Below are 17,500 nucleotides of genomic sequence, written 5' to 3'. Positions count from 1 at the left end.
ATATATATATATATATATATGCATGTATTATGTTTGTATGTATATATGTATGTATGCGAATTTGTACATTGCCAGAGAGAGGGGGGAGTAAGAGAGAGAGAGAGGTGTATGAAAATATATTCATGTTAATGTTAACGTTTGTATGAGCGCACAAAGTGTCTGTGTGGATGTGTTTTATAGGTATGTTATTCAGACGATATGTATACCAGTGTATTTGTGAAAAATATTAGTCTGCAGTGGAGAAACGGTCGGTATTTATGGATGAAAAAAGGCATATCCTTACCCTGGCCTTCGAAACTGAATCTAAAGTGGTCTGCAATCCATCAATTTCAATGAGAAGTTGTGACTTTTCTTTATCGATTCTGTTGAAGAAATGAAAGATATAATATTTATTTTTATTTGCGATAATCAAACATCGACATTTCTCTCTCTCCCTCATATATGTATGTATGTATGGGCGTTCACACACATATATCTTATATAAGTGCAAATGTCTATTATACATATGACAAGTTTATGGAACAGCTGTAAACGAATGGAATAGATATCAGTTCTCTAACTTCACTTCTCTTATCAGTTCTATTCATATATGTGTATACATATACCTATACATACATACATACATACATACATACATACACACACACATATGTTGATTGTGACTTCGGAGTTTTGACCTTCTTAGCCTACACATACATACACACGCACACACACACACACACACATACACAATGTACGTGCATATATGTTTATACGTATATATGTGTCCGTAAATATGTATGTGTATATGCAATGTATGTATTTGTATATATTTGCTTGTATTTATATATGCGTGTACACACACACACACACTCTCTCTCTCTCTCACACAACCACGCACACACACACATACACACATATTCATGCCCATGTCCGTCTATCTATATATCTTTCTAGATCTAAATCTTTCCATCTAATTATTTCAGTTTGAGGTAAACGAAAGACAAGGGAAACTAATGACTATAAAGAAAAATACAGGAATATATAAAACCATAAATGTTAAAATATATATGTTTAAGTATGTATTTAACAACGATTTGTTTGTAATTTTTCACCTGATTTTTCATTAAATAATTATTCCTCATTTTATTTATTATATCTACTTTTTAGTTATATATTTTTATTTTGCTTTTTAACTTCTGTTTTAGTTAGTTCTATTTTTATCTTATTTTTATTTAATATTTTTAGCCATATTTCAAATTTTTACTGTTTTATTTTTACTTATTTTTATTCTATACTGTTCTACATATTTTAATCTATTTTTATTTCTATTTTCCTATTTCTTTCCATATTTACCTTTACATTCATTGCTTCCCTTGTTCTGCCATTAATTACCAGCATTAGAAACATTTAGACGGTAAGATATAAATCCATATATGGCTATAGACAGACATATGTGTACGTAAATAAATAAGTACATACACACAATCATATATATATAAACGACGTGGAAACAATTGTAGACTTACGCAATAAAATTGTTGCTCAATCCATTTTCTGCTATTCATAACTTTGCATGAAGTTTATAGATATTACGGAATTACAGATATATATATCCAGTAATATGATCATTCTCATTGTATAACATTTGCTGGCCGGCATATGTAGCCGAGCTTTGAAAGCAAACTATAAAGTTTACACTCACATCGTATTTACATACATACGTGTGTGTGTGTGTGTGTGTGTGTGTGTGTGTGTGTGTGTGTGTGTGTGCGTGTGTGTGCGCGTGTGTGTGTGTGTGTTTGTGAGTGTGTGTGTTCGACAGGTTTCTTTCACTTCCCGACTACCAAATCCACTCACAAGATATTGGCCGGCTCGATGCTATAGTAGAAGGCACTTGCCGAAGGCTCCATGCAACCGGAACCATTAGTCTATATAGAGAACTGTGAAGGCAAGGCGCATGGCTCAGTGGTTAGAGGATCAGGCTCACAATCAGGCGGTAGTGAGTTCGATTCCTGAATCGGGCTGTGTCTTGAGCAAGACACTTTACTTCATGTTGCGCCAGTTCACTCAGCTGTAGAAAAGAGGTGCGACATCACTGGTGCCAAACTGTATGGGATTTTGCCTTTCCCTTGGATAACATCAGTGGCATGGAAAGGAAAGGCTGGTATGCATGGGCGACTGCTGGTTTTCCATAAACAACCTTGCCCGAACTTGTGCCTCAGAGGGTAACTTTCTAGGTGGAATCTCATGGTCATTCATGACCGAAGTGAATCTTTATATTATTTGAATCAGTTATAAAGAGCATGAGAAGACCTCACGCCCGCTCCTCTGAGGCGCATGTGTGTTTGTATGTATATATGTGCATCTGTATCAATGTAAGTATGCACGTATGTATGTGTGCATGTGTGAATTATTTTAAATGTTACGAACCTGTTTTTCTGTTTTGTGAGGTAATCATTCTGTTCAGACAGATCGTTGATTGTCTCTTGATGGCGCTTCCTAAGACTTTGTTCAGTGCTCTCATGTTGAGTAATAGCAAGGTCAAGGTCTTTTCGGAGTTTGATCACCTCACTGTCCTTCTTGCGAGCGAGTTCACTCTGGAAAACAAATATAACATACATTAGGAACGTCTTTTAAGGGCTTATTTTCTTGTTATTTATCCCTCATTTATTCGACTCATACAAATCTGTTATGAGCCTTAAGACTCGAAAGGCCGGAGCTTAACTCGGTTTGCATGGTATATAAAGGACTGAAATTACAACCCACTCACCCTGAGTTAACTTTCTAGCTATTGTTGGAACTCATTTACGGCTGACTGGACTGGGGCAACGTAAGATGAAGTGTTTTTACTCAAGACTACAACGCCCGTTCTGGGAATCGAAACTATGACCTTATGATCATGAGTCCAACGCTCAAACCACTGGGCCATGCGCCTTCTAAATTTAAAACTCACAACAAAGCTATTCCAGCCCCCCTCCCATTAACCTTCCGCCATTTTGCTTTCAAAAACAATGCTTATTATCTTTCACTTGTTTTAGTCATTGAAAGCAGCCATTCTGGGAGCACCGCCTCGAAGAATTTTAGTTGAACAAATTGTCCCCAATATTTATTTTTGTTTTTAAGATTGGTGCTTATTCTATCTGTTTCTGTTACCGAACCGCTAAGTTACAGCGATGTAAATAAATCAACACCGGTTGTCAAGCAGTGAGGAAAATACACCCCCCACACACACACGGTCTTCTGCACAGTTTCCCGTCTACCAAAATCATTCACAAGGTGCCTAGACCTAGAGAAGAAGACATCTGTCCCAGGTGCCGCATCGTAGGAAAGGACCTTAAACCGCATGGCTACAAAGCGAGCTTATTATTCATTCAGATATGTATGCGTCTATATTTATGATTTTTTTTGTAGGTTGTGTGACCATAGAGTGGTCTTCCTCGTTGGTTCATGTTTAAAAGGTAAAATTTGGGTCAGATATATTGGGCTCGCCTTTGATGTCACGGTGAAATTAAGGGTAGACAATTAAGATTTGAAAGCGTTGGTGTACTCAGCCACCGAATACGCAAGACGATATCTCATCAGGCAGTGAAATTAGTAAAAATAATTGAAACATGGCGTTGGTGTGATTCTGTTATGGTGCAGACATCATGGAAGGACTCCAATACACTTTTTTTTCTTTTGTAGAGGGTGGTTGTTATTCATACTGTCTCAATATTATATATTCATTACTTTGTGTTCAACTGTCCCTATGCATATGCTCAATTTATAACTGGTTTGAATGAGTTGACTAGACGAGGCCCATCATTCCCCACGTGAATTTGGATCGTCAACCCAACTAGCCAGTTAACAAGCTAGATGGACCGAATTGTTGATATACGATATATACACAAATAGCGGTAGTACAATAAGGTTCTTAATTAAGATTGTGTGGTCTCTTTTCTATAACAAGTATGTGCAGGCACACACTTATACAGCATTCATACAAAAGACACAGTCACGCACATTGTTTCAATAACACGTTAAATACTAACCTGTGAGATGGAAGTTAAACCAACATCTTCGAGACGTTCGTTCAATGAATCAATAAGAATAGCATGTTCTGCTGCGAGTTTCTCGAACTGGAGGGGGAGAAAAAAAAGAAAATTATTATTATTATTATTATTATTATTATTATTTATTATTATTATTATTATTATTATTAATATCATCGTTATACATTTATATATATAATCATAAATTAATTATTTATAATGAATCGGAAGGACCAGCAAAATGCCCGGAAGCATTTAATAACGTTCCTTTACCGTCTGGTTCCTAAACCCACAGGCGTAAACATTGCTTTCCATCTACCCTTGGTCAAAAGAATGACACTCCACCCCAATAAATACATAAATTTGTGTTAATGTAAGGAAACATTAATATTAAATAAGACATAAATAAATTTCAAATAAGACGGCACAGTCTTCAAGGTTATAACCTCAATCCAGCGGCACACGAGTTTATAACTCTCTCTTGGTTTAGAGATATTTAGCATGTTGTCCATTGTGACAGAGCATGCGTTTGATGAAGGACAATTCAATCCTTACCATCACGTCTGTGTTTTCCAGGTGTAGTATATCTAGGACTACATTATCGAATCAGACCTATAATGAAAATAATTCCAACCGTAACAATCACGATTTTTGTTGTTTTCTTCGAGCATAGTGTACCTTGGACTTCCCTGATGTGAATCTCTATGCTGTAGGAGAATATCGTTCGAACGAGATTTGACTATAGTTTGTAGCTAGTCGACCAGCCGTTTAGTGCTTGTTAAATTCGTGGCACTCCGTCGGTTGCGACGACGAGGGTTCCAATGGATCCGATCAATTGAACAACCTTCTCATGAAATTAACATACAAGTGGCTGAGCACTCCACAGACACGTGTACCCTTAACGTAGTTCTCAGGGAGATTCAGCGTGACACAGAGTGTGACGAGGCTGCCCCCTTTGAAATACGGATACAACAGAAACAGGAAGAAAGAGTGAGAGAAAGTTGTGGTGAAAGAGTACAGCAGGGTTCTCCACCACCCCCTGCCGTGGGGCTTTAAGTGTTTTCGCTCAATAAACACTCACAACGCCTGGTCTGGAAATCGAAATAGCGATCCTACGACCGCGATTCCGCTGCCCTAACCACTGGGCTATTGCCCCTCCATGCTTGTTAAATATAATTAGAGTGTTAACTAGGGCGCGAATGGACAGCAAAATATACAAATGCAGCCAAATAAATATCCCCTGCTTATGACGGTAAAGTATAACTTGAAAGATTTTATTGTTATTTGTATTAGGCTTACCGACCTCCTAGATACTCCCTCAATGGATCAATTTGGATAGATTATACAGCGATGGTCACTGCTCTCGTACGTTATGCTTACTGCCAGAGTAACGACATCGTCAGTCCTCGAATTATTTTCCACCAAGGTGGAGGAAAGTATTTTTAATCTAATTAGATTGACGAGTGGGAGTTATCAATAACGGACTGCAATCCCTGGGTACATTATAGTGTTGGGAAACGTGAAAGATAAATATATATTTTACTTACTCTGATCCTGCTGTCCCTCTCGGAGTCTAAAGCATCTTCCAGCTCCCTGATTCTTAACTGGATGAAGAAAAATAACAAGTGAAAGAATATATTAATACATGTATGATTCAGTTCGTACATTATTAAAATGTCTATGCCTCTGTTTGTGTGTGTGTGTGTGTGTGCATGTGTATGGGTGCAGAGTATTAAATTTGCTTATATATATATATATATATATATATATATATATGTATGTGTGTGTGTGTGTGTGTGTGTGTGTGTATGAAATATAGAAAAAAACTAAAAAATAAACTAAAAGCAACTGTCGGAGTAATATATATATATATATATATATATATATATAGTTAAATTGCAACGGCTTAGTTAAATTGTGTTAACAATGTGAATTTAAACAATAACAATATCAATTTTTAATTCGTTTTCGGAAAGTAATTTTCTTGTTCTTTTTTGTTTTTGATGAATATTCATTTTATTTACGTTTTTATTTATTTAGTTATATAAATTTTTGGAATTGTTAGATGTAATCTAAAAAATACTATGTGAAAATTGTAAAAGAACAATTATCAAAATAAAAGCAAAATAAAAAAAAATACATTAAATGAACATAAAATAAAATGAACAAATGTAGAAAAATATATTACGTTGCATGCAGGTGATATGTTAAAATGGCGTTAGTGTATGAGTATCTGATGAATAGATTAAATGTTGAGTGAGGGTGGAATAAATGGAGTTGAATTTCTCGTGCTATCATCACTGAGTGATCTTTAGTATCTCTAGGCATTTTCTGCTAATAAGTAGTTTCTCAATTAGAATTTTTTAAATAACCCGAGAAGAAAATTTCCACATTTCTAAAATGATCACCATCTACACGAAACGTATACCGAAAACGAAAAAGAAGTGTAATATACCTTTTTCACAGAAGTGTTACAAGTTAGTGAATTAGAAGGACAATTCTAGTAAATTTTATCCTTGTCTTTTACATTTTACTTGTTTCCGTCAATAGACTGCGGCCATGCTGTGGCACCACTTTGAAATGTTTCAATCGGGAAAATCGTACCTGTACATTTTCTTTTTTTGGGGGGGGGGGGATGTTTGGTACTCGTTCTATCGGGACTTGTATCGAAATGCTTTGTTACGGAGACGTAAACAAGCCAACAACGGCTGTCAAGCGGTCGTGATACAAGCACAGATACGAAGACACACATAGACACACATGCACACACATACACACACATTTATATTTGTGTATATATATATATTTATATTTGTGTATATATATATATATATATATATATATATATATATATATATATATATATACACTCGAAGAGCTTCCACACAGTTTCTGTATACCAAACTCACAAGGCATTGGTCGGCCCGGGGCTACAGCAGAAGAAGGCACTTGCCTTAGTCGCTGCAGAGTGGAATTGAGTTCGAAACCATGTGATTGCAACGCAAGCTTCTTAACTGCAAAATCATACTTACACTTTTAATGAAATTTTTTCTTCTTTTATCACGTCATTTTTAAGACTTTCCCATAGGGTTCAAACTTGCTTCCATTTAAATGAACTGTATTAGTTTGTTTACTATATATATATATATATATATATATATATATATATATATATATATATATATATATATATATATATGCTTACCTTTTACTGTTTAGAAACAAGGAGATACACATGTTAAAAGAATCTAAAGTAGAACGTATCATAATAGGAGGGTTAATGTCTTCAAAGTTCGATTGTTGTTTAACTATCTACAACATGCAACTATAACGGACGGTTAAACTGCTAATATATTTGGAAGTTTTAGTTCCTGACTCGTGCTTCCTAACTTTGATTCTACAAGACTAAAAATATACTAAGGCAAAAGCGTTCTTTTCGATACTTCGAGAGATATTTTCTTTTCTTATTTTTCATTGATTATACTTCAATACTTGAATAATGTGCAAGGAACGAAAAACTCTGAGTATCCGTGGTGTATGAATACATTCACACACACATAGATACATACGTGTGTGTACGCACACACAAACACACACATATATATATATATATATTTATATACATACATACATACGTATATATATATATATAAACTTTCTTCCACCATATTTGCTAATTCTTGCTTTCTAAACCATTTTTGTGGATAGATATGATGGAATGGTGATGAGTGTTCATTTAAGTTACTTCATTATGATATTTGTGTTTTTGTTTGTTTTGTTTTTTTAAATCGGAATGACATCCAACACACAGGTATGCTATATGAAATAGCCAAATAAATTAAAAAGCAAAAAAAAAAAGCCCCTAGAAAAAAAAATAACCTTGTTCTATAACTTTAATGGTTATTTTAATTTTTGATTTTATTTATTTATTTATTTATTTATTGATACATGAAAATTCCAATATTCGTTTAAAGTCGAGAAATACTTCTTTGAGTTTCTGACTCTTATAGTAAAGGCGAACGGCCTAGCGGTTAGGGCGTTGTATCCACGATTCTAAGATCATTGTCTTCGATTCCCAGACCGGGCAGTGCTTCGTGTTCTTCAGCAAAGCACTTCATTTCACATTGCCCTAGTTCACTCAACCGTAAACGAGTTCCGGCAATAGCTGAGAACTTAACCCTATGAAAGACTGGTGTCCCGTTTCGGCTGGAGAGTGGTCTAATCTTAAGTTACTTTATGATATGAAAACCAGGTTAATCTCTGGCCTGGTGAGCTCTCGGTCTGCTGACAGACGTATGAACAAATGTTTCATATACCATAGCATGTCTTGATCATTCCTATTAATCCATATTGTTTAAAAAATGCATTTTCCGTCGTTTCTAAAAACGACATATACCTGTTGGCTAAAGTTTATGTTATATTTATTTGTAGCGTTTACGCTGTAAAATGCTGACATTTTTCTTATAAAAGTCTAGGAACTATAAGAGGACACATGGGAAACCATATGCCTTCGTGACAAGAATCTAACTAATCATTTGATAGAATTGACACAGATCTATATTGGATCAATTTAGATCGAATCTATTTAGAGACTAGGACAGGTGTTTCTGCTTATGTTTCTGCTGATGGTGATGATGAAATACTCGAAGAAGACCACAGCGTATTTGTATTAACTCAGAGAAGGACGATATATATTGATAGTAGACTTCTGCAGTTAATAGAACTTTGCAGTGTTTTTTTTTATTATTATTGTTGCAGTTCACGTCACCAAGGAATACTTACTGCAATACATTTGCTTACTAGAAACAGCAGCAAAATCTTTCTCAAATTATGTTGGAGAGTGTTGTCCACTGTTTGAAAATAAAGGATAAAATGGCTCACAGTCAAAATACCCTTGTTCAAGATTCTGCCCGATCGAAGTTGCAATGTGAAGTGGAAAGGAACCAAACTGTGGTAACTGTAGACAAAATATTAATGTTCTGTTTCTTTTAATGTAGCCTTTTCTTAACCATTTCAACTTAACCATTTCAAATGAAAGATTAGGTAATCAACTTGTGACCCCCATCGAACCATGTAATCTCCAACATTGGCTTCTAAAGCGTCAGGAAGATGAGAGTTCAATTTGAACATTCCACTAATCCTTCTACAGAGACAAGAAGCTAAGTCTATCGTAAGTAACTTTCCTTGATCTCCTTCCCATACAACTAGCGAATTATCCTGGTATATAGAGTTAAATGTTTTGCAAACAAAATTCATAAAGAAAAAGCAAAAAAAAAAAAACAATAAATAAACTTAAAAACTTAAAACTTAAAAAAGAGGGGGTAAAACACCACAGCAATTACACAATTTTTTTTAGGAAATCAGAAAATAAATTTAATAATTAAGTTTTTGTTCATTGCTAAAATTACTCTTCTATTGCCACCATTTTAACAGAATTAAATTGCAGTGTGTCGAGGTTTATCTGAGGATTCGAGGGTTTATAAGTTTTATATATATATATATATATATATATATATATATATATATATATATATATATACATACATACATACATACATACATACATACATATATATATATATATATATTTATATATATATATATATATATATATATCATTTTCTTCCTGAATAGAACAACAGTTTATTGTCGGTTTTCTCCTTAGCAATGTTTTGTAGCTCAGTGCGGCCAAATATTTGTCAGTTATACAGAGTCTTAACCAAAGCCACGTCATGTTGCTAGTAGTTTCAAATCACTTAATGGCAGAGAATGTGGTTGAGTTCGTTTTCCTTAAACATGGTTAAATTGCACATCAGGATTGGTCAGCTTGAGAACTGCTTTTGCTATAGATTTTGCGAATTCCGTTTGTCTTTTATATATATATATATATATATATATATATATACATATTCCCTATTTGAGGTATTAGATTGCATTCCAAATAAAAATATAAATCAATCAATAACTAAAAAAAAAAATTAAAAATAATAAATAATCGTGTCGAGGGTAAACCACAACAGCACAGCAGAAGGGTTGAGAAATAAAAGGGGTTAAGGATCACAGTAGACTGTATTCAGAGAGGGAAGAAGATAATCCAGGTACAACTATGGTTTGGTTATTTCGGAGATAGAGTTTGAACCTAGCACACCACTTACAACATACCCGAAACCGTGCTTCTGCTCTGTCTATTTCACTTTGATCAAATCCAATATGTCGTGTCTTTACAATCTATAAGAAAAGAGATAGGTTTTCTTTTTTGGGGGGATGGTTTTATTTTATTTTTAAATTTTAATCTCAAAACAAACCTTAATTATTCCATTCGTGAAGTTGGCTTTTCCGCGGAATTTTTCACATTGAAGCCAAAAAACGCTGCCGTTTGCATTTTGGATTTCAATATAATAAAAATTAGATATTTTAGTGTGTATCTTTTATATTTATTCTTAATTTTTAATTTTTTTGTCTGTTTATTTGATTTGGGACGGTCTTATAACGTATCTTTGTTTTATTTTTGTGTTGTTTATGTTTTAATATTTTTAATTTGGTTGTTGATGAGGGTCGTTAAAGTTTTTTTGTTTTGTTTTTAATTGGGTTCCATTTCGCGAATTTTTTTATTTGTTTGATGATATTTATATTTTGTACTATCTTGTTTAAATTAGTATTTGATTGCACCTTATGCTTTCATTTGAAACAAAGCGATTTGTACAGATTTAAGAGTACATACATCTTATAATCTTAGGCTGACCAACAATAATGGGTAATTTTATGAATAATATATATTGGTTTATAGAATGGATGAAAGAATAATGAAATAATGAAAAATGGATGAATGAGAAGCGGAGAGCAGCGTTCGTTAAGACCCACAACCATAATATAACATTTTCTCCCAAATTTCTGTCACATGCAAAAACGGCAGCCGGTTTTGTCTCTGAGTTAAATTATCACTAACAGCAGCACCAATTGCACTATCCAGCACATACTAAAGTAAAAAAAAAGTACCATACAACAACACCACAATAATAATAATAATAATAATAATAATAATAATAATAATAATAATAATAATAATAATAATAATCTTGCCTATTATAGAGCCCGAAGTTCGAAATTTTGCAGGCGGGGATTAGACGATTATCTCAACCACAGTGCTCAGCTGGTACTTATTTCACCGACCCCCATAGGGATGAAGGTCAAAGATGACCTCAACGAAATTTGAACTCAGAACGTAAAGACGGACAAAATGTTGATATAAGTGCAGTGTTCACCCAGTTACTTCAAAAACAGAGAGGAGGGGAAAGGGAGGGGGAGAGGGATGGAATAGCGGAATAAGCATCTTTAGTTTAAGGTACTGGTTTATTTAAAGCCAATTTCTTAAGCTTTCTTTTAATATTTTAAGGGAAATAACGTTTGGAAATTTTGACACTTTCATGTTCTTTCCAAGGATATTAAGATAGTGAATAATGTGAAAGCCCCAACAAGATTCGAAACTGCCCTCGGGAGCTTGCCTCTTAGTTTAAGATACTCGTTATACAAATAATTAGACAATTGTTTTTAGCTTTATTTAGCAGGTTTTGATATATTTTTTATTTATTTTGACTACAATGAGGATCTAATTTTAATGACGAGGTGGGGGGTCACCTCAAGTGTACCGGATAAGCGAGGCACCCATACTTTACATGCGAATATACTTACACGCCACGCAAACATATATACATAAGAATAAAGCGGAGAAGGAAGCACCCACAGTTATTACTTGTAAATACAAATGCATATTGTCAAGAACACACTCAAACACACACATGAACACACACACACGGAAACACATATGTACACGTATACACATATATGCTGAGTTCTTTGCTCAGTCATTGCTAATTTTTTTGTATGTATGTATGTATATATATATATATATATATATATATATATATATATATATATATATATACATATATATATGAATTATAGAGTCATAAATATTTGTGCTGCACCAATAATTCTTGTGCCTGGAAAATGTAGTTCCTCATACGACTATATATACATACACACACACACACACATATAATAATGTGCTTATGTGCTTGTGTGTGTATGTACCGTTCACATACTTATTTGCAGTTGTATATGTTGGAGGGGGAGTGAGAGAGAGAGAGAGAGAAAAGATAAAAAGCGTGTGTGTGTGTTTAGCAAAAATTCCCTGCATACTTAGTCAGGCTATTTTCTGAAAAGTTTCAGTGTTTCCATTCGCTTGCATCCTTAAAAGGCTGGCAGGCTGGCTGACTGTCTATCTGTCTGGCTGGCAGGCCAAAGATAGAAAATTAGATGCTGCCAAAGGCCCGAATATCATGCACACACACACACACACACACACACACACACACACACACACACACAGATTACTATCTACGTAATCAAGCAGCCAGCTCGCTCGTTCACTCGCTAAACCTATTCATCAAACAAGCTCAGTTTTATCAACTTCATACATCTAGCTGTCTACCCACGCCATCAAGGTAGGGAAAGTATAACATAACCGACCAATCAAGAAGGTAATTAACCATCCAGATAGTCAGATAGCCAGGTAGCTAGGGAACCAGGTAATCAGAGAATCAGTCGGCCAAGTGAAAGCAGCAAGCCTGTAGTATGTCCCATAAATAAAGCAGTATTTAACATTATATTCATGTTTAATGATGTGTTATTCATGGGACACCTAGAACTTTGCGTAAAATCTACAAGCGACACCGAACCATTGAGGAAGCCTCTACGCATATTTTATCTGCTAGAAATAATAGTCAAATTACTCCAAAATCACTCCCTATCTTCTTTAAGAAACGAAGGACGCATTGGACAAATGCATGTAACTCCGAATATACAAAAAGAGGAAAAGGGGAGGAAAGGGCCCACAGTTGAGATCATAAGTCTGCTGGATGGGGGTTGACTGGGGATGGTGTGTAAGGTGTACTCAATAATAGCAACAGCATGCACGATTCAAGGAAGTATCTTCTGACGGAGTTACTTGGTCTGCAAGAAATAGTAGCCAAATATTTCTCAAATTCCATTAACTGCCATTACAAAATGAAGGATATATTGCCTATTACAATCTTAAAAAACGAAAGCACACTTCCCCCTATAAACGTGAAAGAATTCTGGGTTCAACTTTGTAATCTAACAAATCCCAAAATTGAATGTCAACTAGTTGTACATATTCATGGCACCTATTAATAAAAGAATGGGCTGAGCTAATTAACAACACAAAACAGTTAACATGGTGCCAGTTATATTCTCTTCAGTAAGGAAGGCTACTACAAGATGCATTTATATATTGTTTTATTGTCCAAATGCATCTTTACTATATGCAGCACCTAGCAGTAAATGATGTAGGGAAGTATATACACTCTCAGTTGATTTACGAATTAGGATCACTGTGTAAGAAAACTAGCTGATTTATTATTAGTCATATCCACGAATTGATATAACTAGTCAGTAATTGAACCATCTTTGGTAAATGTTGTACCGAATATTACGATGCCGTATAAATAAATCAGCGAATGTAATCTATACACATGGTATTATGAATGCGAACAGTGAAAGGTGGTTTGTTTGTTACTGCGTTATTGGTGAAACGGATGTGCTCAGATTGTATGTTTAGCAATCCATTTGCCAGAGTAGAAGCAATATGTGGAATTGTGTAGAAAATACGATTTTAAAAATATACTGCTTTCTTTGAATTACGAATTATCCTGAGACAATGGACGATAAATAGATAGATAGATAGATAGATAGATAGATAGATAGATAGATAGATAGATAGATAGATAGATAGATAGATAGATAGATAGATAGAATATAACCAAATGAGGCCCTAACTTTTCTACTTACTTCCTCTAAATCTAATAAATTTAGATCTCAATGTATAAAAATAATCGAATAATTTTCACAATATAAAAACATTTTATCAACACATCATTTGAAGAAATTAGACTTGTAGCAAATGATTAATGTTGCATTCCTTCCCTCATCACATCAATCTAATCTTTTATACATTCCCAATTTAATCTATGGATATCTAATATGCTAATGGTTCACGACTGACACTTGTTTTTGTTTGTTTTGAGGGGATTTTCCTTTCTTTTTTTTTTCTTTTTAGCCAATTCATTTTCTAACACTGCTAATGCTTTTAGAAAATAGATGAATATACAATATCCCCCGTTCTTCCTCTTCCTCTACAAACATATCTGTAACCTGGAGACCACAGAAACAATCAATATATAATGTATCGCTTCCATCATTGTAGACATCGCCATTAGGTAAGAGATAAAACTTCCGGTGAAATGAGCCTGCTGTCTAGTTTCACTTCCGATTGCAGCCATTTTATGTCTTATTTCATTTACGACTTTTCATGTCTTTGAGAAGAGAACAGCTCTGATTCTGTCGTATTCTTCTGTCTCTGTACATCTAAACAGAGTTTTGTTTCTGTGTAAATATCTTTATTAACATTAATTCAAGTACAGCTTACTTTCAAATCCCGCTGAGATCAATGTTGATTCTCATTCTCTTGGGATCAATTAAAGAAAGTATCGATCTAAGGTGATAAACTAGCAGAACTGTAAGAACATCAGATTAAATACTTTATGGTATTTGTTCCGGCTCTTTACATTCTGAGTTCAAATCCCACCATAGTCTACTCGGGTGATAAACACCATCATCTGGCACCTGAGGTGTCTTTTGCGGAGTTCACTCCCTTGTATGTATTCAGACTCGGTTTCCGGATACTTACCTCTTTTTCTCTTACTAATTTAGTTAAGGCTCTGTACTAGGTTATTAGGCTTTGCCGTCCCTCCTGACGGCTACAGTTTGGGTCTTTGTTAACTCTTAGCACTGAGTGGAAAGAATTTGTATGAACACGCTCTATGTGAGAGAAGGATACCAAGCTGAGTTATCTAAAAAAAAAAACCACCTAAAACCGATACCGTCTTTAGCCTTGACGTTCCAACACAACCCGAGAGATCACAGGAGACTTCCTACATAAATGCTATTAGATTAGGCCTTCCATGTCAACAATTGATACCACAGTGTAGCAGTTAGTACGTCTACAGTATTCATTCTGTAATCTTGTAGTCAGTAAGTTTGAAATGAAATAGAAGATGCGGAATTGAGTCTATAAAAGGAAACCAGTCTCGGTCCAGTTATTTTCAAGATGTTAGTTAAGACATATATATATATATATATATATATATATATATATATATATATATATATATGCATACTCCTAATGCCTTTTTCTTCTTGAGATTACGGAATTGATAAAATACAATGTCGACACACATAGATACGATCACAGATGTCACTTCTAATTACCTTATCTTGTGGTGTGTATTAGCAAACGAATATTAGATGATATTGGCATGCATCTACCATCTAGTTTAAAAAGAGTTTATCTCACATGTCATTCGCATCAAATAGTATAACGTGTGTGTGTGTGTGCATAGAGACGCATACATAAATGAACTTTCTGTTTATAGAATGAGAAAAAGTGACATTTTGTTTTACATTCACGCACTTTCATAGATTTTAGTGATGTAAATGGAATTAAACGGTTTCAAGTGAGATTCAAAACCATTTATGGCTTCGGTTCAATGCGTGCATAGGAATCGCTGCCATAAGTTTTGTAACTAGTAATACAAGCTGAGCTAAAGAAATATCTTTTAAATAACTTGGCATACATAGTCAAGCATGACACGATTATTTCTAACCAAAACGATCACGTGTCTATTCCTGAGTATATTACAGGTATTTTTATCTCAACTCATAACCGTACTTTTGTTTGTATTGAAATATGTTCTCAGTCCCATTTAATATCGGCGTCTATACATGAACCGAAAAGCTGATAAATGCTAACCCCTTATTGGTAGTGAGCTGTGATCACTACCAATTGGAAGAGATAGACTATCATGGCCCTATCTTCCTGTTTGTTTATCAATGTTATGAAGTGTCTCCTCTTACCACAGTAGCCATCTACAGTAATATATAATTGTTAAGATAACTTTTCAAGTCTCAACTGATCCTAGTGAACGCAATACAGGAAATCTGTTGATACTTCATTTCTGAATAATGTATATGCTTTTACCTGAATTTATTTGTTTCGACTTTAGATGAGATCGATAAGAATCGTCAGTCATTTGTAGCAAAAAAAACAAACAAACAAGACAAAACGTATCTCTTATAAAATCTGCTTAGTTTGACATAAGTAAATAGAATAGAATGGACGGCTTTATTTTCAACTTATCATTTTGTTATAAAGAGATTTTCACAGATCTTCTTTAAAATTAAGTAAGAATCGATAAAATACCTATGATAACTTATTTAAAAGATGAAATTCAAAAGATGAAATCAATGATAATTTCATTCTTGAATACCAACATTAGAAACCTATAAAATGTTTCTAAAAAACGATCAATTTCAAATCGATTCTGTAAAGCAGCTAACACTATAAATAATACATAGGTATAAACACAATTGATTTTATTGATAAATATGACAATAAATTATAACAGATGTTTTTGCGTTGAGGTTTTTTTTTCAGAAAGCAAAATAATTTGTGTTTCGTTTCTTTTTATATATGAGCCTATATATTATTATTATCGCGTAGAATTATTATAAGAATTCAGAACATAGATTTTAGAAATCATGGTATATAAATTTTAGATTTTCTTTTTCTTTTCCTTTGCAATATAGATGAGGTAAAAAAAAAATGTCAAGAACCAATATCTTGAGGAATTTTGTCTGATTCATTTTTAGTTCCTGGTTATAACTATTTCACTTCATTTCACTTAAGTTAAGCAATTAATGTCGCTAGAAAAGGAAGAAATAATAAATGAAAGTTACGAAAATAAATCTTCGGAATAGGTTGAGTCAAAACGTCAAGAAACTAATATAGATCTGAAAAAAGGTTGTTTCTTGAATGAAATAGCAATTCTGAGAATCGCTTCATATTTGGGTAAAACGCGTTCAAAGTTGCTTCTTGTGTTCTAGGAAGTTGAAATTCAGTAGATCTCTTGTTATATTTAATCAGGTTGCTCTAACCATGAAAGGCAATTTCAGCTGGTTCCTTCTCTCTTAGTCTCTCTCCCTCTCTCCTTCCACCTCTCTGACATTCCTCTTTCACTCTTTCGCTTTCATTTCCATATCATTCTTTCACACACCCACATCCTTCTACCTGAGTTGCTTGCTTGCTAACTAACTAACTTACTAACTAAGTACCCCACCTCTTCCCTCAGTCTCAGTAAAGTGGTCTTTTGCCAAAATATACACTCAGGTGATAATAGTAGCTGTAACACAGATCACTTCTCACATACCTCCCTCTTCGTCTCTCCTCCTCTTTCTATCCACTTCTTCCTTCTACCCCTTCTGGTTCTCTGTCTGCCTATCTCTTTGTATCTCTTTCTCTCACTCTGACCGATTGTTTATTTAAGGAATTCAAGGAAGCAAACTGTAAT

At 34.2% G+C, this 17,500-nt stretch overlaps 1 protein-coding gene across 1 annotated transcript in view; it reads right to left on the bottom strand.

The window, feature by feature from the left end:
* LOC115218392 (paramyosin-like) overlaps positions 1–17,500 on the bottom strand; it is a 45,994-nt gene that overhangs the window by 16,935 nt on the left and 11,559 nt on the right. The window contains 5 exon segments of the mRNA XM_029788179.2: positions 284–362; positions 2,413–2,579; positions 4,014–4,100; positions 5,561–5,617; positions 10,176–10,241. Of these exon segments, the coding sequence (XP_029644039.1) occupies positions 284–362; positions 2,413–2,579; positions 4,014–4,100; positions 5,561–5,617; positions 10,176–10,241 (456 nt within the window).

Source organism: Octopus sinensis, linkage group LG13, assembly GCF_006345805.1.
Source record: "Octopus sinensis linkage group LG13, ASM634580v1, whole genome shotgun sequence".
NCBI lineage: Eukaryota > Metazoa > Mollusca > Cephalopoda > Octopoda > Octopodidae > Octopus > Octopus sinensis.
Note: the sequence above shows the minus strand (reverse complement) of the source record. Positions and strands in the feature narration are given on the sequence as shown.